This window comes from Tursiops truncatus, chromosome 1 (assembly GCF_011762595.2).
Source record: "Tursiops truncatus isolate mTurTru1 chromosome 1, mTurTru1.mat.Y, whole genome shotgun sequence".
NCBI lineage: Eukaryota > Metazoa > Chordata > Mammalia > Artiodactyla > Delphinidae > Tursiops > Tursiops truncatus.
In genome coordinates this window covers 169777042-169797004 of record NC_047034.1, presented here as the reverse complement: position 1 = coordinate 169797004, position 19963 = coordinate 169777042, and the positions used below count along the sequence as shown (strand labels likewise).

At 55.5% G+C, this 19963-nt stretch overlaps 1 protein-coding gene across 1 annotated transcript in view; it reads left to right on the top strand.

Annotated features, from left to right (window-relative positions):
• The first annotated feature begins 238 nt into the window (after positions 1-238).
• PAX7 (paired box 7) overlaps positions 239-19963 on the top strand; it is a 92722-nt gene continuing 72997 nt past the window's right edge. Inside the window, exons 1-4 of the mRNA XM_033842367.2 lie at positions 239-507; positions 3025-3260; positions 3831-3960; positions 4994-5122. Of these exons, the coding sequence (XP_033698258.1) occupies positions 423-507; positions 3025-3260; positions 3831-3960; positions 4994-5122 (580 nt within the window). The 5' untranslated portion in view covers positions 239-422. The remainder of the gene's footprint in view (positions 508-3024; positions 3261-3830; positions 3961-4993; positions 5123-19963) is intronic.

Here is a 19963-nt window from a genome sequence, read left to right as displayed (position 1 = left end):
CGTCGCTCGCCAGTCCGAGGCTGGGGGCCCTGACTCCGGCCGCGTCCCCCCCGAGCCCCGCTGCGCGGCGCGGTCTCGTCTCCGGCTCCTGCCCGGCGCATCCGCCCGCACAACTTCTGGCCCAGCGGAGCGGGCAGAGGAGGCCTTGGGGTTGGTGTGTTTGTTTGTTTGAACTTCGTTGTCGCCACCTTCCCTCCCCCCGCCCCGCAACCTCCGCCCCTACCTCACCCCCCTCCCCAGCTTCTGGACGCGAGCGACCGCAGCCGGGGGTGGGGGGATGGGGGTAGGGAGTGTTTGCGGAGGGGAGGGGGAAGAGGTTTAAAAAAAAAAAAGAAGGAAAGAAAGAGATCGCAGCAGGGGTAAAGGGAGCGGACGGGAAGCGATTTTCGCCGACTCTGGATTCGTCCCCGGCGTGCGCAAGAATGGCGGCCCTTCCCGGCACTGTACCGAGGATGATGCGGCCGGCTCCCGGGCAGAACTATCCCCGCACGGGATTTCCTCTGGAAGGTAAGAGCGTCTGGACTTGCCTCGCTTCCCTCCTCCGCCAGGACCTCGAGGTCCTTGGAGAGGTGGCGATCTTCACGGGGTGGTGGCGGCGCCAGCGGCAGCAGGGGAGTCCCCTATCCCTTCTGGATCCAAGTCCGGGCGCCGGACCCAGGAAGTTTCTGGGACCGACACTTGTCCGTTCACGCGTGGGTTTCACCCACCGGCGGCCTCAGCTTCACAGGTCCAGGACTCTGGCCTTTACCCGCGGGGCTGAACTCCGAGGAGATTTCGGCTCCTAGTCAATTTCAAGTCCTAGTGAGTTTCAACTCTGTACGCTATTTTTAGATACTTTCCACCTAACACTTTCTCGGCTCTCTGCGTTCGCCAGCTACGTGCTTTCTACTCTTCTTTTGAATTGTTCTTTTCACCTCTGGGATGGTCTTCCAGCCCCTTGTATTTCGAAATACCAACAATGTGTGATATTTTATGTCTAAACTAGGACTCTGCTTTGGGGTCTGGAAACCGACTTGAAACAACAAATAGTAACGATTTTCGCCCAAAAGTTTCCACTCGGGCTTCTGAACTCCGGAAATCTCTCGGGGGAGATCTCAAGACGGCTAGAGGGCAGGGAAATGTACAGACAAGGGAAAAGTGTTAGTTTTGTGATGTGTCCTCCCTAAATATCCGGCATCCGGGGTGAACCGGCTCCGGGCTCCAGCAAGGGCTGGGAGCGCACCTTTCCTGCGTTTTTGTTTTGTTTTCTTTTTAAACTAATAGAAGGCCTTCACCCTGTCAACTGAGGGATCACTTGGCTTCTGGGGGTAGGTAGCCCAGGATGTCAGAAGTGGTTAGAGAGAGGTGCGACTTTTATTTTTTAATTACTCTTCTTATAATTATATGAGCCCCTTGTGCGTGAAGGAGAGAGAAGGCAAGGAGGGGACGGATGGACAGGCAGCCTGAGATCTGGGGAGGCGGCGGCGGGGGGGGTCCCTCCAGCAGCTAGACGGCGCGGGTCCCTGAATTAGACAGAGGCGAGGAGAGTGGCTCCGTGATCAAGTGCGCGCGAGCAACCACGCAGGCGGGAGAGCGCACAAGCCCGGGGATTTGCCGTAGCACTCTCCTGTAGCGAATGCAAGTAAAACAGGCGGCCGAGGACGCGCAGCGGATTAGGACAATATTTGCCCAACATGACGGAGAATACTGAGGAGAGCCGAGTGCCGGTCGCTAAAGAGGCTCTTGAATATAAAGTTGTGCGCTGGAGAGCTCTCCAGCGCTAATGGCATATCCCGCCACGGAGACCGAGTGACTCGGACTTGGCGACGCACGATTTCTGATTAAATCCGAGGGTGGCTTCAGACACCTACTTTTACGAAGAGGGGTGTGGGGACCGGCAGAGCCAGGGAGGAGGCGGTAGGAACAGCTCAGCAACGGAGCCTCTTCCCGCCTCCTCCCTTCCAATTATACTGTCAGCTCCCTCCACTCGGGCGGCTGTGAAATCGTTCTAATCTGCCAGATCTCCGCAGCCGCCGAGTCCCCAAATTGGGGGGATCGAGGCCGGATTAGTGCACCGGGTGTCCTCCAACCTTCTGGGAGGAAATTGTGTGGACTTTACATTAAAGCTTCCCAGGCGTTCTCCCCTCCCTGGCACACATCAGGCGAGCCTGTCTTCCTGGTTCCCAAAGTCACCCACACCCAGGGACTCTGGCCCATCTGTGCACCAGCCTCTCTGAACCTGCAGGGACAGTTCATGGGTTTTTGAGGCCAAATGAGTATTTGATTAGAAGCTTGCCGACAATGGGGCATGTCCCCAAATCATCCCAAAACGAAATTCGAACTCTGAGAGGGGTTGGAAGGAAGGAGAGTCCCTCAAGGGACAGCCAGGTGCCCCCAGAAGCAGCAGCCAACGGCATTCTGTTGCTGGTCCCTCTGCTGTGCCTTGGCTGTTCAGTTATGGGTAGGACAGTTCTGCTGCCCAGGCCAGGGCTGTAACTACTAGTAATCAACCAACCTCTTCTGGGCCTCAATAAAATGGATCAGACTTGACCACTTAGAGCATGGAACTGACCAGATGGGCCACATCTCACCCATTATCGGCCTCTATAAAAGGCAAGTGGACCTGCCGCCCAAGCTGTGGGTCCAGAGGACCATTGGTCCCAGAGTCCCCAGGCTCCGCCAGTCTCTAGGCTCTGCCCTCTCACCTCTGTCTCTCTCCCTCTCCTTCTCAGAGGCGTTCAGATCCCCCAGGTGTGTCCACATTCCCCATAGTGTGGCAGGACTGGGGACACACAGCATCTGTGGGGACTCTTGCAGCCAACCCTGACCCCCCTCTCCATCTCTGCCAGACCTTCCCTTGGCTTCATGACAGGTTTTTTCCTGACCTCCGAACTACCACAGCTTCAAACGTGGGGAACTGAGATCTGCTCTCAGGGGTCTTGGGGCTCAAACAAAACTGGAGTCAAAAGGCCTGTGTACTCAGTGTCTCCTTCCCATCCTCACCCTGTGCCTCTCTTTTTCCTCATCTCCCCCTTCCTTCTCCAGTGTCCACCCCACTTGGCCAAGGCCGGGTCAATCAGCTTGGTGGGGTCTTCATCAACGGGCGACCCCTTCCTAACCACATCCGCCACAAGATAGTAGAGATGGCCCACCATGGCATCCGGCCCTGTGTCATCTCCCGCCAGCTGCGTGTTTCCCATGGCTGCGTCTCCAAGATTCTCTGCCGCTACCAGGAGACCGGGTCCATCCGGCCTGGGGCCATTGGCGGCAGCAAACCCAGAGTGAGTGTCTTTGCTGCAGAGCTGGCAGCCAGCCTTCCCGTGGTTGGGGTATCCTGGCTGTGGCCCCTGTCTCTACCCTGTGTCATCCAGCAGCACCGGGGAGGGGGTCTATATGCTTCCTATGGGAAGGACAGTGGAAGAGGGTCCCCACTCCCAGACATCCTCCATTATTTGAATTTCTCAGGGATGGGGATAACTGATGTCCCGATTGCCTGAGAGGCCAATGAGGCATTCCTGTGCTGTCCCTACATCTTCCCAGACCCCCTATCACCATCCCAGACCAGGGGTAATCTTTCCCCAGTCTTGCCTGGAATAGTGAGGGGGGACCCCAGTCCTAATTAGGTTTCTATTTTATTACCTATCACTACCCTATTCCACATCCCCCAATCCCGGCCGCCTTCCTGGGAGCCAGTAACAGGTTTCTTGAAAGGATAAAGCCAATCTCAGAATGGAGGCATGGTGACCAGAGCCACCAGCCTGGCCTGGGGCTCTTGGGAGGTTGATATTAAAAGTATCTCCCTCCCTCTACCCCATCTTTCCACTCCTACTCTCCCACCTCCACCTCTGAAGCAGGTGGCGACTCCGGATGTGGAGAAAAAGATAGAGGAGTACAAGAGGGAAAACCCAGGCATGTTCAGCTGGGAGATCCGAGACCGGCTGCTGAAGGATGGGCACTGTGACCGCAGCACCGTGCCCTCAGGTGAGAAGGCAGCTGAGCCAGCAGAACTTGCCCGGAGTCTGGCCAGGGCTCAGGTCATGTGGGGCTGGAGGTGGGAGAGGAGGGGAGATGATGGATGACAGGGAACTCAGAGAAAAGTGAGAAGGAAAAGAACCAGAGCGCAAAGAGGGTGAGGGCACGGGAGGGAATCAGAACTGAAAGGAAGATGGGAAGAGGGAAGAAGGAAAGAAAAGAAGTTAGGAAAGAAGGAGAGAGGAGGAGAAGGAAGAAAGAAAGGGAGAAGGACGACGGGACAGAGGAAGGAAGGGAGGGAGGGAGAGAGGAGGAAGGAAGGATGGAAGGAAGGAAGGGAGGGAGGGAGGGAGAGAAGGGGGAGGGAAATGCGGAAAAAGTTATCCTATAAAGTTGTGTGGTAAGGGAAGCTCCCCTGGCGCCTTCTCAGAGAAGTGGCCTAGAGAGATGAGTCCATCCTAGGAGGATAGATTGTGATCTCCCTGGATCTTTTTCTCCAAGTCACCATTTCTATTCTGTTGCTGCCACCAGCCACCAGTGGGTCCCAAATGTGGAGGCCCTGAATCTTGCTGCCTGTGTGGGAGAAAGTGGCCCCAGGTGTCTGTGTGTGTACCTGATCATTCAAGTGTGCAGGGCTGGGATGCACACCTGAGTGTAGGGACTACAGCATCAGGGGCTGGAGGGGCTCCAGGGAGGTCCTGGGGAGGTGGGTGTGGGTGTGAGTGCATCTAGGGTACGTGACAGTGGAAAGCACAAGTGTGTGCAAGGACGTGATAGGAATGCACTAGGTGGGTTCCTCTGCCACCGCCTTGCGACCGTGTGAGTGCCCCAGGTGTGAGTCTGTATGTGAGTGACTGTACTTGTGCCTCCCAGTAGGTGTAAATGTTCAACGGTGGGGGTGGGGGGGAATGGGTGTGAATCCTCCTGAGTGTATTTAGGGGGGAAATGGGCTCCGCTACTTCTCCCAGGGTCCCAGGCGGCCCCGCTCCGCGGCCCCAACGACTTATACTCGCTCTTTTGCCTTTGAATTTCTGAGGTTTAGTGAGTTCGATTAGCCGCGTGCTCAGAATCAAGTTCGGGAAGAAGGAGGAGGAAGACGAAGCGGACAAGAAGGAGGACGACGGCGAGAAGAAAGCCAAGCACAGCATCGACGGCATCTTGGGCGACAAAGGTAGGGAGCCGTCCCGGGGCCGGCGACGCCCGAGCCCGCGTCTCCAGCTCACCAGGGTGCGGGCCAGTGGTGGCGCCGCCGCCACCCGGACTGGCGGACAGATCTTTAGCGGGAGGACTCGCCGCCCCCGGAGCAGCCGGGAGCCTCTCGGTGTGTGCGGAGAGCGCCCCCTCGGTGCGCCCCCAGGCCGGGTTGGGTGCGGAGCCCGCGACTCAGTTGCACGGCGGAGCGGGGTCCTGACGGCCTCTGCGCCCCCGGGGAACCCGGCGGCGGGTTAGGGCTCCGGGCGCCGCGGACTGCGCACCCCGTTGAAGACTCCGGGCCGTGTGTCCTCCGGGGCTGGCGTTCTGGCTGCTAGTCCGGGTGTCCGTGTCGATCTATTATTTATAGGAAACTTGGGCAAGGGGGCGGGGGGCGAGGAAAGAGGAACCGGCCCCGCGGCTCCCTAAATGAATTTGTTAAGCAGACCCGCACACGCTCTCTAAACGGTCCCTTGAAACCCCGCCTGACAGTTGACTGACCGCTGCAATCAATAAAAATTAGCGAGGGCCGCGTGGGCCGCCGCCTAATTCTCCGTCCTGTGACGCCGGGGCTGAACCGAGACAGCGCGGAGGTAGCGGGGGAGGGGGCAGAAGGGTGCACTTTTGAGGTGCTTTCCTCTTGGGCACGCGCAGGCGGGGCCAGGAGTTGAGGCCGAGTTCTCAGATGCCCAGGGTCGGAGGATCCCAGTGCGGGAGAGAGATTCAGGCTCCACACGCCCTCTCCCCGCTGCTAGCGTGGTTGCCGAACGGGTCTGGAGTCTGAGCCCCGCTTTTTCTGGAGATGGACTAGGGAAGGCGTTTATCTTTCAAGCGCCTGCGCGCCCAGGAAAGGGGACTGTGCTTTTGTTTATTGACGGGGTAAGTTTCAAGAGAAGGGAGAGTCCTTCCTCAATACCACTCCCCTCGCAAGTCTCTTTGAGACTTGGTTAAGTGTGCTTCAAGGGGGGACGCGGGTAAAGAAAGAAAAACGGAAGACCCAAAGTCACGTAGACTGACGGGAAAAGAAGCTACGGGAAGAGAAGCTAAGCCTCCAGACACACACGGAGGGAGGCAGCAGGCAGACAGGAACGGCAGTGGCCACTATAACCTGCAAAAAAAAATGGTGGATTTGGAAAAAGTGGGGGAGTGTTCTGAACCCTGAAACTTGTAAAAGAGCACAGTTTCATTTGAGTTTCCTTCCAGGGGGTTCTCCTCTCCTCGCCTTCCTGGAACTCCTAGCCTAGGTCTCCCTCCAGCTTTCAGTAGTCTCTCCCAACCTTGAAGATGAACTTCACAGACAAAGCCCGCTTCCAAAGACAACTCCCAGCCAGGCCCAGCCCTCACAGGCCTGGTCTGAGGGGGAAGGATGGTGGGGGGGGGGGCGGTACGGGCGGCCCAGTGTGGGAGCAGTCTGGAGCTGGGGAAGAAGCGGGCTATTGACATTCAGGGCCCCAAGTGGAGCCCAGTCCCACTGGGGACAAAAGGGCAGGGAAGAAAGTGAGCGAGCTGTGCCTGGCGTCCCGCTGTGCAGGCCTGCCGAGGGCCTCGGGGCTGCAGCGGGAGGCGGCCTGGGGCTTCCAAGTAAGCCCCTGGCTCGGCAGAGGCAGCCTAGAGCCCGGGGATCCCTGGCGGGGTTGGGGGGGGAGGAGACCCACTCCTTATTTCAGTTCACATTGGAAAGGGACTTAGTTGAACTTCTTTTTCTTGGGGGGGGGAGAGAACTTGAATAGTCTTTCCCTGCGAAATACAGCGCAGCAGATACAGCTTCTGAGAGGTACCCCAGGAGAAGTGAAGGAAGTTTGGTTTTATTTGGAGACACTGTGTGTGTGTGTGTGTGTGTGTGTGTGTGTGTGTGTGTGTGTGTGTGGCAGGGATACCCCAATGTGCTTCCAATTCAGTCTGTAAGGAAGCACAATAGATAAATTTCTTTTGAGGAAGAATAGAAGGGAAGGGATGGGAAGGGATGGGAAGGGAAGTAACGGAAAGGAAAAGGGTAGCAAGTTCGCTTTGGAAATCCCTTTGGCTCAAAGGAGTCCAGGGGTTTCCGGTGCTGATCTGGGCTTATAAAACCAGCAGAAAGGCAACTTCGCTGGATAGAGGTTTTCCCTGCAGTAGAACCAGGAACTTCCAAGTCTCCAAGGGTTTAAGGAGGAGGCTGGAGGTTCCAGATTGGAAGGTTGAAAGTACTGGCGCTGAGTCTGGAGAGGAGTTGCAGAAATGAAATGAAAGCGGTGGGCCTGATGTCCAGAAAGCCCCGTGGTTTTTGAGTGACAGTGGGCATGTTGGGCCCTGTGATTGGGAGCTGGACGGCGGTGTAAGCGCATGTCTCTTGGTGTGGCGGTTTGCCCACGGGCCTTTGGATCGGAGCCGTGGATTCTATGTGGATATGCAGTATGATTGTAGATGGGTGTGATGGGCAGTATGACAGGGGGGATGAGAGAGGGTTGTCTTTCCATCTGTGGACAAATGGTATCAGCTCCGCATTTGAGTACCTTGGCCAGTGGCTGGCATCTCGGTGAACCACCCAGTTGGAAACTCTCATCTCTCTCCCAGGCCCTGCATGTCAGTTTCATGGCCAAGTTAAAGGTGAAAAGACCTCCCAACCTCCACCCCAGTGGGCCAGATGGGGAGAGGCAGAGATACCCTTGGGCAGAGCAGGGGGAGGGGTGCACACCCACAAACTTTGTTTTGGCTTCTTGCTCTTGACAAATGCCTTCTCCGGGGGTTGCCTCTCTCAAGGCGGGGAGCCGCCGAAGAAGGGGTTTAAGAGCTCTCCTCTTTAAGCGCTAAAGAGAGATCCCTCCCTGAGTCCGTTTTTTCCTATCGTCCGCTTGGCATTTAATAATGTTAAGACTTATTAGAGCTGGTAATGAAAACTGGGACTGCTGAATAGGAAACTGTGTTGGAGAGGGGTGTAATAGCTTCCAGGCATGGTAAGAAACTATTTATCCGCAATCAGTCCTCACTCTCAGAGTTTGAAGCACAAACGTTAAGTTGAAGGGTTTTAAAGCGATTAAATTGAGCTTTTATTTCTGTGCACTTTCATCTCTGAACAGCTCACTCCTGCTCCCCTTGGGCTGATATTCATGAGGCTGTTCATATTTTTTTTTTTTTTTTTTTTTGCTCTTATCCTTGTTAAGACTGAGTTATCAGGATTGTTGGTTGTGAGAATTCTCAGACCGCTTTGGAAAGGGGCTCCGGCCATGCTCTGCACACCTGGAAAGGTTCCTTGCCCTCATCCACTTGGACTCTCTCCTCCTCACCCCTTCTCCGAGGATCAGGGGAGAGACAGGCAGGGACTCGACTGGTGAAGGATTTGAGGAGGGATGGGGAAAGAAAAAGATCTTCCCAGCCTGAGTCCAGGGAGACTCTTGTGGGAAATTTGATAGGGGTTTGCAAAGAGTCAAACCATTCCTCCGTGGGAGCCGAGGGAGTGAGTGTGAAGAAATAAGCAATAATTTAGAAAAGCAGTAACAACAGTAATAAAGAGTAGAGCACCAATGCCTCTTGCATCTGACAAGGCTCAAGTTTAGGCTGAAACTGACCAGATCAGGCCACGTAGGTCTCTAGGGTAGAAGCCCAGCCAGGTCACAATCAATATGAAATAAGGTGGAAATTCACAAGATTAAAAAGAAGAGTGTGTATTTTCGGGAGGGGTGGAGTGGCGACGTCAAAGTCCACCCGGGAATATGCTGACTTCCCGCTCTGAAAGACCATCTGAGGTGGAGGCCAAGGGTGTGCGTGCGTGAAAGGCAGATTTGTATTTCTTTGCATTTTTCCTTAATTTGTTTTTAAAGCAGCAAACTTACAGGTGTGGAGTGAGAAATGACGGAGAAGGATCGGAAAGGAGGGGAGAGCCCGAAGTGTCGGTTTGAGACACTTGTAAAAGGAGGTGGGAAACAATTTAATTTGGCAGAGCTGCGATCGCTGCTAATGCGGTTTTCGGTCGTTTGCTACACTGGAGGAAGCTGTTTTGATTGTGTGTACAAGGACCTGCCAAATTTAATTAGGCTCCGGGGGAGCGAATGAATAGGGGAAGGGGGGCACGGCTCCCCTCAGCCCACACCGTTTTTTCGGCTTCACACCTGGAAGGGGCATTGTTTACTGGCTGGGCGAGAACGGGAGAGGGGAGGGGAGGGGCCTCCAGGGAGAGGGGCCTTGGAAGAGGGAGCGAGGGAGGGGTCGAAGATAGTCCATTTATCAAGAAACAATCTGCATTGATTTATACCAACAAGTTCCCTCCTCTGTAAATGTGTGTTTACAGAAAGGTAATTGACACTCCACCAAATCAAAGGATTACCCCGGGTTGGCAATCTAATCAAACAGAGTCCAGGCGGGATTTGAGGCTGTTCAGAGTGGGATCAGCTTCGCATAATGGGGGCTCGGAGGAAGATGGGAGGGTGTCAGGCAATTCCCCGGCTTTAGGCAGAGCTCGGCGGTGGATATTCAGTGAGACCAGAGGGGGAGAGGGAGGGGGGTGAGGGCTCCGCCGCGCCGGGGTGGTGGGGGGATGGGGTGAGCGGAGAGGAGGGGTGCGGGGGTCTGAGGCAGATATCTCGGGGGAGGGGGCTCCGGGCGAGGGGCCGAACCCACACTGGGCTGACAAGACTCCCCCTTTCTTTCCTCCATCCCCCCAACCGAAGAAGAGAGAGAGGGTGGAGGGAGCTGGGACTAACGAAGAACAACAATGAGATAACTATTACAAAGGCGAACACTGGCGCGCGCGCGCTCGCAGCCCCAGAACCCGCGGTAAATAAACAAAGTCGGCAAACTGTTTGCCAGATAAACTCGTGCCTAAATCGAGTGTGACGGGCAAGGAGAGAAGAGACAGAAGGAGATAAGGTTGGAGGGGGAATGAACGAACATAATCTAATAGAAGACATTTAGAAAACAAAGTTTAAACAAGGGAGAACAGGCGAGCGGAGGGTAATTAGCCGCCCCAGAGAGAGAGGGACGCCTTCGGAGGGCTGCGGGTGGGGTCTCGGAGACCGGAGCCGCGGAAGAGCTGCGCGTTAGGGAGAGGGGATGCCTTTGGGACTCCGCGGGGGACCAGGAGAAGGGTGTCCGGGGCGCGCAAAGGAAGGGCTCAGCTCCCAGATTGAGGTTCCCGCGCAGCCCCAGTCTCCCAAACGCATTTCTAAACAGGGTGGGGTCCCCCGCTGCGAGGGCATGCGGGTTTTCTGTTCACCTCCGGGCACGCACTGCCACACACCGGCTGTTTCCAGGCGTCTAAAAGACTCGTGTGCACGGCACAGCCGTTAAAGGAATTAGATATTTACCAGTTTGAAATAAGCCTGGCTCTTAAGAAGAGAGAAGAGAGAGGGGACATTGAAAAGATGAGGCTGGGGGAAGACTTCAAACGAATTCATCATTTGGAATGGTGGAGGGGAGATTTACCAGACAGTATTGGGAAGTTATTTAGATATTAATAACACATTTTCCTGAGGCACGACCACGGCAGCCATCTGCGCTGCTCTCCGAGCTATTTGGCTGGGTGAAATATGGGCGTCTCAAATGTTGGGAAGAGATAACGCAATCAGGCTAACCCTGGTCCTAAGACGGCATCGCAGCGTTAAACCCGGATTAACCTCCCCCCTCCTACCCCCGCGGCCCCCTCCCCTGTCACAGCTTTCCAAATTTTTCAGTGGAATTTACATGGAAGGATTTAAAAGCACATATAACAGTAGCCTTAAAGCAGTATGGTGATTATTGGGGCTTTTTTTTTTTAAGAATGTCTTTCTGAAAATGATAGTTGTCACATACTACATTTTATATAAATAATCTATACACACATATTTTTTAATATAGGGAAAGAGGACTGAGCAAATGAGATTTCCTTCTAGGCTGCTTCTTTGGAGTTTCTATTTACCATCATCAGCAAAGTTGATGAAGCTTCATTCCTAATGGGCACCTAAGGATATAAGCATGAAATGTCCAAGACCCCTCCCTGGCTCTGTCCTGGAAGCACATAGTCTAAAGCCAGATAGAACTCACACCACATAATAGACAGTGCCAGGTGAGGGGGAGCCTTCCTGCTACCAAGAAGAACACAGAAGAGACACCCCAAAGGGGAGGTTCTCCAGGGGCTTTGGGGCCTTGAAGGCCACGACTAAGGGGGGGCACATTCCAGGAATTCCAGAAAAATAGCTCGTCTCCCTCTCCCACTCCAGACTAATGAGGTAATTAGGAAACCCAGTTGGGGATGGGAATGAGAGGGACTGGAAGGTTGGGACACCCCCCCCCCAATTTTTGCTGTCGTTGGCCTTTCTTCTCCTTTCCCCCTTCCCCCAACTCTGGCTGAAAGAGGAAAGGTGGAAATGGGGTCAGCGCTTTCTGACCTGCTCTGGAGCGATTGGCCCCGGCTGGGGTCGGGCGGGGGAGGGAGGGAACTTGCCTTCCCAAATCGAATCAAGGCAGAACGGTGACCTAAGGGGGAAACTTCCCCATTAGTAGATAGATCTCTCCAGAACTTCAAACAAAGTGGGGGGAAGGGAGAGGCGAGGCAGGGAGGGAGTCTGGAGGGAGCACAGGGGGAGCTAGGAGCAAGCAAAGGGGAGGGGCCTGAAGAAGGAAGAGAAGGGGTCGAGGGCAAAGGGGAGGTGAGGGCCAAAGGAAGGGGTATAGGGAAGGGGATGCCAAAGAGGGGTGGGCTGCACTTGGAACTTCAGCCCCGGGGGAGAGGAAAAGCGTCGCGAGCCGCAGCAGCCTCTAGAGGGATGAGGGGAAGTTGTGTGCACCCCAAGTCTCGCTCCAAAGAGGCCCCGCGGGCAGGCCAGGGAGCCTTGGGGCCCTCGTGCCCAGCCCTCTATTCGGCAGCTGAGTGAGCGCGGGTTGCCAGGGCCGGAGAGCCCTGCGGGCCTGCTGAGGATGAATTGGTTCGACTTTCTGAGACTGCGGGTCGGCTCGTGAACCTTTCCAAGATTCGGTTGCCCGGGCTCTGGAGGTGTGCTGGGCCCGAGCCCGGGTCGAGGGCAAGGCAGGGATGGGCAGAGGCCTGGGAGACCCAGAGCCACAGCGGAGGGACGAGAGAGAGTCAGAAAGGAGGAGAGCTTCAGGAGAGAGAGAGCGCGCGTGCACGAGAAAATTCAGAGAAAGACCCAGTGCGGGACGGGAGAACCTTGCCTAGAGCGTTTGAGGACGCTGAGAAACGCGCCGGGGCCGAGGGAGGCGCAGAGCAGCCGGAAGAAAGACAAAGAGACGCAGAGGCACCGAAAGGCTGGCCTGGGACTGGGAGATCAGGAGAGACCTCGGGACCTAGAGACGGCCCTCGGGAGAGCGCGGGCGGAGAGGGCGAGCGCGCAGAGCCGGGTGGCGGCGGGAGGCGGGCGAGCCGCTGTCGTCCTTTTGATCCTCCGCTGCTTCTCCTTATCAGAAGCGCTTTCGGTGACACCGTCACAAAGGCAGTTCATCATATTACAGCGCGGCCGGGCGGCTCGCTGCGATCCCGCCGCTTAATTAGAGGAGAGCCAGTCGGGCCGGCGGGACGGGCGGGAGGCCGACCCCGAGGCGGGGGTCCGGGGTCCGCGCTCCGACCGGGGTGCTGGAAAGGGGCCGGCCTGTGAGCCTGGCCCCGTCGGGACTAGCGGCGAGAGGGGCGGAGAACCCTTATTCAGAGCGCCGCTAAATCAATATCCCAGTCCGGGTTTCACTGCCCGGAGAGTGAGGCTCACCGCCTTATGGTTTTTAGCAGCCGCCCCTTCTAAGTTCCCAGGTTGGGGAAGGGGTGGCGCGCAGGCCACCATCCCCACTCCCCAGCTTCGGGACGCTGCAGACTGGAGGGTAAGAGTGAGGTTACAGCACTGCAGGAGCTGACGGCTTCGTGCTGCTCTGACCCAGTTCCTGGCTGAGTGTTCGATCCCTGCCTCTGATAGCCTGCTCTCCCAATCTCCAGCTGAGCCCAACAGGACGAATCTGGGAGGGGCAAAGTGCACTGCGCTGGGCCCAGGAAGTATACCATCCGTCCTGCCCCCAACTCACTAACAATGCAATCTTGAACAACTCTCTTAGCCCCTCTGGGTCTCAGTTTCCTTCCATGAAAAACCAGAGAATTGCACTAAGACAAAGATTCTTATCCTTTTGGGGGAACCTGGACCCCTTTGAGAATGGGGTAAAACCTAAGAAATTGGCTATTCACAGAGGTTCACACAGGAGGAATTTTACAGACCGTACAGAGGGGTGTGTGGGCTTCTAGAGGCCACACCCCATTAAGAACTTCACATGCACATGTTTTCTGGTTACTCCGGTATCCTTGAGGGAGCATCTGAGTCCAGGAGCAGGAACCCGAGCCCAGGAGGGGGAGATGGATGGTGGGTGGGGTGGGGTGGGCTGGGCTGGGCTGGGGGAAGAGGTGAGGCTGAGAGCCTGACCTCTGTCTGGCCCTTGCCGCTTCCTTCTCCTTCCAAAACAGAGGCAGTGAATCCCACCCTCCCATCCCCATTTGGTTGTTGGAGGGTTCTTTCTTTATGAGGTTGTTATATGCAGAGATAAGCACAAGTGCTGTGCTCCCCTTTTGTATGTCTGAAAGAAAGAGACGGAGAGAGAAAAGAAAGGGAAAAAAAGAAGAAAAAAAAAGAGAAACATTTTCTCAGGGAGTCAATTTCTTCATTCATTCTGTAAAAATATTGTTGAGCACCTACTGTGTCCCGGGCATTGTGTTAAGTGCCCAGGAATACCTGAGACATCAAGAAGGTCCCTGACTTCGTGGAGTTCTGAGCCAGGTGGTGGAGACAGAAAATAAACAGACTGTGCTTCAGTGCATGTGTCTGTGTGAGTGTCGACCCATTATGTCTCCCCGTGCGCCTGCCTCCTTGCCAGACTACCTGTGTGTGTCTGGGTGTCTGTGAATGCCGGGGAAGGGGAAAATGAAGTGTCTGAGTGTGTGTGTTTGGGTAAGTCTCCGGGCGAGCACAACAGCAGGATGTTTGGGGGCCCTTGCTGAGTTTGGCAGGCAGCCTCCAACCTGATCCCGGGAATCTCAGGCGTCAACCAGGGCCTCGAAGCGCCGCGGGTTCCAGCGGGGGGAGGAGGGAGGAGCAGCCCGGCCGCGGGGCTCCGGAGCCTCTGGCCTTCGCTGCGCTCTTTGTCTGACCAAAGATCAAAGAGGCCCCGGGATCGGACAGAAAAGGGGGTGGGGCGTCCGCACGAGAAGTAGCTTGGAAAACCGCCCCCTGAACTTTTCTGGGGTCCTTTCCGTGGGACCCAGACCCGACAGAGCCCCAGACGAGTGGGCGGCCACCTTTCCTCGGGTCCCTCTCCACGGTCGCGCGGGGTGACAGGTGAAGAGGATGTTACGGCTTCGGGTTCGAATTCAGACCGCGGGTCTCTAGGTGACTGAGGAAGGTGAAGAGAGGGCGACATTCCGCCGAGGTTTTGTGGGGTGGACATGTGTTTGCCCGGTGTGTTGTTTATACTTTTGCGTGGAGATGGGATCAAACCTTCCTGTTCCCTGGAAACTTGTCCAGGAAGTCCGCACCGAATTTATCTGGGCTGTGTAGACAAGAGCATCAGATTGAAGCTCGAGTTTCTGTGTAAAGCGACAACTTTGGGGTTGGGAGGGGTCAGGGGGCGTCTTAAGGAACCTTCTGGAACTGTCTCGTTCCCAGTGAAAGGCTGCAGAAGCGCCTCTATCCCCCGGAGTTGTAACACGGAGTTGTAACCACGGATACAACTGACAACGCTGGTGCAGCCGCAGGACCAGAACCTGACCCCCAAATTTGCACTAAGTCCCACCCCTGCGCCGCCCGCCCCGCCCTTGCGATCCTCGTCTTTACAGTTTACCTCCACGTCTGGACTTTTTGAGCTCGGATCCACCCTTCGGAGGGTTAAAAAGTACGACAGAAAAAAAGAAATTCCAATGTACGCGTGTGGGAGAAGGGGCGCAGCTAGGAGAAACCCTCTTCTGCTGCCGCGTTGTCCCCCACCCACTCCCTCTGTACCCCTTCCTCTCCAGCTGCCTGCAAATGCCAAAATTCAAAATCTCTCTCCCTCCCATCTTTGGCGGTGGGAGAAGATTCTGAATTATTGCGCCAGCATTTCTGGGATTTACTGGAGGTGTTGAGAGTGAACCCTAAGAAAAGAGGCTGTGGGACTTTCTTTAATAAGTGGGGCTAAACTTCCGTCCCTCAGGGGGTCGAATCGTGTTCGGGTTTGGACGTTCCTTTCGATGGCCTGTACAGGCAGGCGACAACAAGAGGTTTAGCTGGTGCGCTGAGAGCTGTGCGCCGTGGGCGATTAACGCGATCAATGCCCCTTGGCGTCTCCCCCTAAAAAGACCCCCAAAACAAAAACAAAACCCCCTTTCCCCTTCTGGCTGCGTGGTGGGTTTGAGTCCCGGGAGCCCATTTTGTAGTGTGGAGCCTTGCATCAGTGCTGGAGCCTCAGTTTCCCGATCTGATTAGTGGGGATAAGAGACTCTCCGCACCTCCCAGGGCAGGAGGAAATCAGGACCTGGAGAGGCTCTTTGGAAACTGGTCAGCGGGTCCGAGGAGGGGGAGAGGGAGGCTCCGAGAGTTTCTCCTCCGCTGGGGCCGCCCCCTCCTCTCAACGCCCTCCCGGCACTGTCCCCGCTCGCGCCTCAATGGCCACTTTAGAAATACAAACAACTTTAGAAATAAAGTAACCAAACCCCCGAAAGGGGCTTTGAAGGGGCGAATGCCTGGTGGCGCTTTACTATGGTGTGGGCCGAGGCCCCGGCCTAATCCCGCTTTCATTTTCACCGACGGCCGCGGGGGAAGCGCTCCCGGCCTCCCGGCCCCTCAGGAGGCTGATTAGGCCACAAAGAGCCCCCATTATCCCGAGAAGAAAACCGGGGGGCGGCGCGGGGCGGGGGAGCGGGGGGAGCGGCCCGCCCGCGCCCGGGCTATTGACTTAGTGGATGAAGTCAAGAGCGGGCACGCTGGGAGCCCGGGAGGGGGAGGGGGAGGGGAGGGGACAGGGACGGGAGGGGGTGGGGTGGGGGCTGGCCCCGCGCGGGAAGGGGCGGGGAGACCGAACAAAACAGGATGCACAAAACCCCACAACAAAACCGAGCCCCGGGCCAGGGGAAGCCAGGCCCCGGTGGGCTGCTGAGCCTCTGCTGGGTCAGCTGCCCGCGGCGGCCCCCGGAGATGGGAGTGTCGCAAAAGAGCCTGGAGTCGCTGGCTTTCTTGGGAGGGGGTGGTGGAGGAAGCGAGAAAGGTGTCTGTCGCAAAGTGCTGCGTGGCTAGGGCGCACGCCTCTGGCTCTCAGGCCTTGCTTTCCTCCTCCTGAACCCGCGGAGTCGGGTCCAGAGGCCTCCAGAAGTCACCCCCCGCTGCGTCCACCTGCGGGCCTGTGATCAGTGAGGTCTGGTGGGCAGAGGCCACCCCTGTGAGATGCTCTAGAGGAGGTACCTGAGTGGGAGGTGGGGAGGGGGAAGAATGAAGGAGAAGGGGAAGTCCTGGAGCCTGAAAGATCGGGGTAGCTTTGAGTGAGGTCTCCTGAGAGCCTCAGTGTTCCCATCTGCAAAACTGTCCCATGGATGACAACTTCACAGTGCATTGGGAAGGGTCAACAATATAATTACATAAAACACAGGACCGATTGGGAGACGATCAATATTGCTCTGCAATCCCTTCCACCTCCTCTTCTCCAAGGCCTCTTTCAATCTAGAACCCACCCCTCTATGGCTTCAGAAATAATAGGGGATGGAAATCTATAAGTGATCACCATATCTGGACTGGGGTGGGGCAGCGGGGGGTGAGGGCAGGTGTTCAGCCGGTGCCAATGAATAGTGTTCTTCCTTAACGAAAAGAAATCAGCGGGCCCTGTGGGCAGCTCCTCATTCAACAGAGGCCAAGGGAAGAAGGCAGAAACAGAGCCCAACAGACTTGTTAGGGGTGTGGAAGGACTTTCCTCACCTGAGTTCTGCCCCACCCTCACTCCCAGATAAAGGCTGGGCAGCTTTGGCAGGCAGGTTGGGAAGGTGGGCACCGTGTCCAGATTGAGGACACGGTGGAAGCATCCTCCGGGTGTAAAGGAGGCAGGTGCGGGTATGTGACACAGGCCCCCAAACACACCCCATCCCCAGTCATAGCTGCCCCTACCCCAAATAGGCTGGGTCCAGGCCCTGACCCAAATGACTTGGAAGCGCTTCGAAGGCTGTTCATCCGTTCATCTCAGAAGTATTTATGAAACCCTTCTTTCTGTGAGCCGTTCTGGGGATGATACCACCAGAGCCTCAGCTGTGGACTCCTCAAGGCTGAGTGAAGGAGTTAGGACTTATTCCAAGGGCAGTGGGAAGCCAAGGCAGGGAAGCGATGGACTGAGCAGAGAATGTACTAGAAAGTGTGGAGAGACCAGCTAGAAGGTTAATGAGAGAGAGAGAGAGAGATACAGAGGGGATGGAGAGCAAAGGATGAGTGGAGAGATTTTAGAAGAGGGCGGGCGGCCCCAGCCTGGGATGGAGAGGAAGGGAGAGAAGCAGCTGTTTCCAGATTTTTCCACCTGATGCCCAGGTGTACTGAGCCTATGGCTGGCTAGGTCAATTAAAGGGACCTTGGGATTCCTCTCTACGCTGAGATCCCAAAGGGTAAGACAGAGTTGTATAGACCTTAGAGGTCATCGGGTCATTTTACAGATTGAAAAGCTGAGGTCCAGAGGGCGTGGCCTGAGTGAGCCCAAAGGAGGAGAAGTAACCCCGGTGTGCTGGCAGTTGCACTGGTAAAGGAGAAAAATAAGCTGGTGGAAGTCTTGTTTCTAGGAATTCGAAGGCTTGGGGTGAGGGCGAATACAACCCTTTCCCATCTCTACAGTACGTCATTCTTTGTGTGTAATACGATACACGCTTTCAAGTTCCATTTCAGAGGGGAAAACTGAGGCACAGAGAAATTAGCCCAAGGAAGAAGGGAGGGGGGCGTTCTTCCCTAATAGGGTCTGCAGGACCCTGATGCCTTTACCTACGAAGCCTGAAGGGCACAGATCCAGCTGTGCTTCTTGCCGCATCTGAACCATGCAGCCCCCAGCACCCTCCCCATCCTTCAGGAACCCTAGATCCTCAGGCCCCAGGGAGACTCTAGCTTAAGGCAGTACCCCCCACGGGGATCTTGAGACTTGACAGATGCTGAAGATTCGGTCCTCTGAGGGTCTGCTCATCTTCCCGAGAAGAGTCCTTTCAGCAGCCCCAAGGAAAAGTAACCACAGTATCTTGACTGGGGTTAGAATTCAGATGCCCCATGAAGAGGCCCCGGCTTCAACACTTAACTGCTGTGTAACTCTGGACGCAATTTCTCCGGTCTTTGCTCTGTTGTCTGAACAAAGGCAAGATGCCATCAGCCTCGTGGTTTTCAAACTGTGTTCCGTGGAGCCTTGGGGTTCCAAACAAGAGCTTCCGGGGTGATGCGGCCCACGAGGATCCTTCAGGCTCTGGTGCTCTGGGCGTGACTGCGTTGGAGGGGAAGAAGTCAAAACCAGCGTTGTTTCCCATTGATAGAGGAAACTCTGGTGATGCGGGGCTTTGTCCTAGGGAGGAGATGAGACTGCTATCCTCGGCTACTCAGGAGGGGAGGAGGGACAAGCTCTGTTTATGCCTGGAATCAGAGCCCCGGGGCTGTGGTTATTGGTCTTCAGAGATAAGCTGATATTGTTTATCTGGTGACAAATGGTTCCCCTCCTCTTCCATTGCCCTGATTAGAGAACTTTCTCTCCTGGCTGGGAGGTCTCTCTGGGAAAACAGGCAGAGCTGGGCTGGTCTCTAGACAGTGGGGTTTACCTCTTGAGGCCCTGACCCACTTGCTGCTGGGCCAGGGGGAGGCAGTTACCCTCTCTGTGCTTGATCGGGGTACTGGTGGTGTGGCTGGGTTGCAGCATCATCTTGGCTTGGTCCTGGAAGGGGGATTCAATGCAGGGTGGGGGAGATGGAAAGACCCGTGAGCCAGGAGGGCAGAAGGGTGTGCCCCAGAGTCACCCAGGTGTTTTTGCCAAGGCTACGCACCTGGGCACTTTCTCGATTTGGGACATCGGAGGGAGGTGGCTTTTGGGTAAGCTGCCCAGGTCACTCTGATGGCCACCCCACCTGAGAGCCACTGGTCTAGTGCAACGCCTTGTTTGTAGTTGGAGAAATTGAGGCCCAGAGAAGGGAAGAGACTTGTTCCTTGTTGCACAGCAAATCGAGAACAGAGTCAGAACAGGGACCCAATCTCCACACTTTTAGACCAGGCACCATGAATGGAACATCTTCCAAAGTCTCTGGGTCCCTCACCTTTTATTAGTGTCACCTGCCCCTCTTGAGGGTGTAATCTGCCAGGGCACCATGCTAGGAAACATGGGGCTGACAGGGAAAGCCCCCTACCTGTCCTGGTGTCCCCAACTCCTGCCTGCACCATAGGGATGGCCTTCAGACACGCACTTTCATCTCAGCTCTGGGCCCTCAGCCCTTACATCCAAAGGGAGCCGCTGCTGGGCCACAAAAGGAACACTGGACATGGAATCAGTGAGACCCAGGTGCTGCCTCCCTACTGTGTCCCCTGAGCAAGTTACTTCACATCTTTGAGCCTTAGTTTTCCCATCCATCCGATGGACATTAAAAATTACAGAAGGAGTGAAGGAGTTAAAACACAGAAAAGATGGCTGGCACATAGGGAGAATGGGATTAAAATGAGATAAAAGACCTGAAAGTAATCTGTGTGCGATAGGGGATCCAAAAAGTTTGCTGAGGGTTTCCCAAGCCAAACACACATTGTTTTATCAGGGGCTCTAAAATATATATGCATATATTTTTTCATATGAATTTGAAAGATATATTATAAATGTAATATATACTTATAAAATTTCAAATCAGAAAAAAAGTATATAAAATAAAAACTGA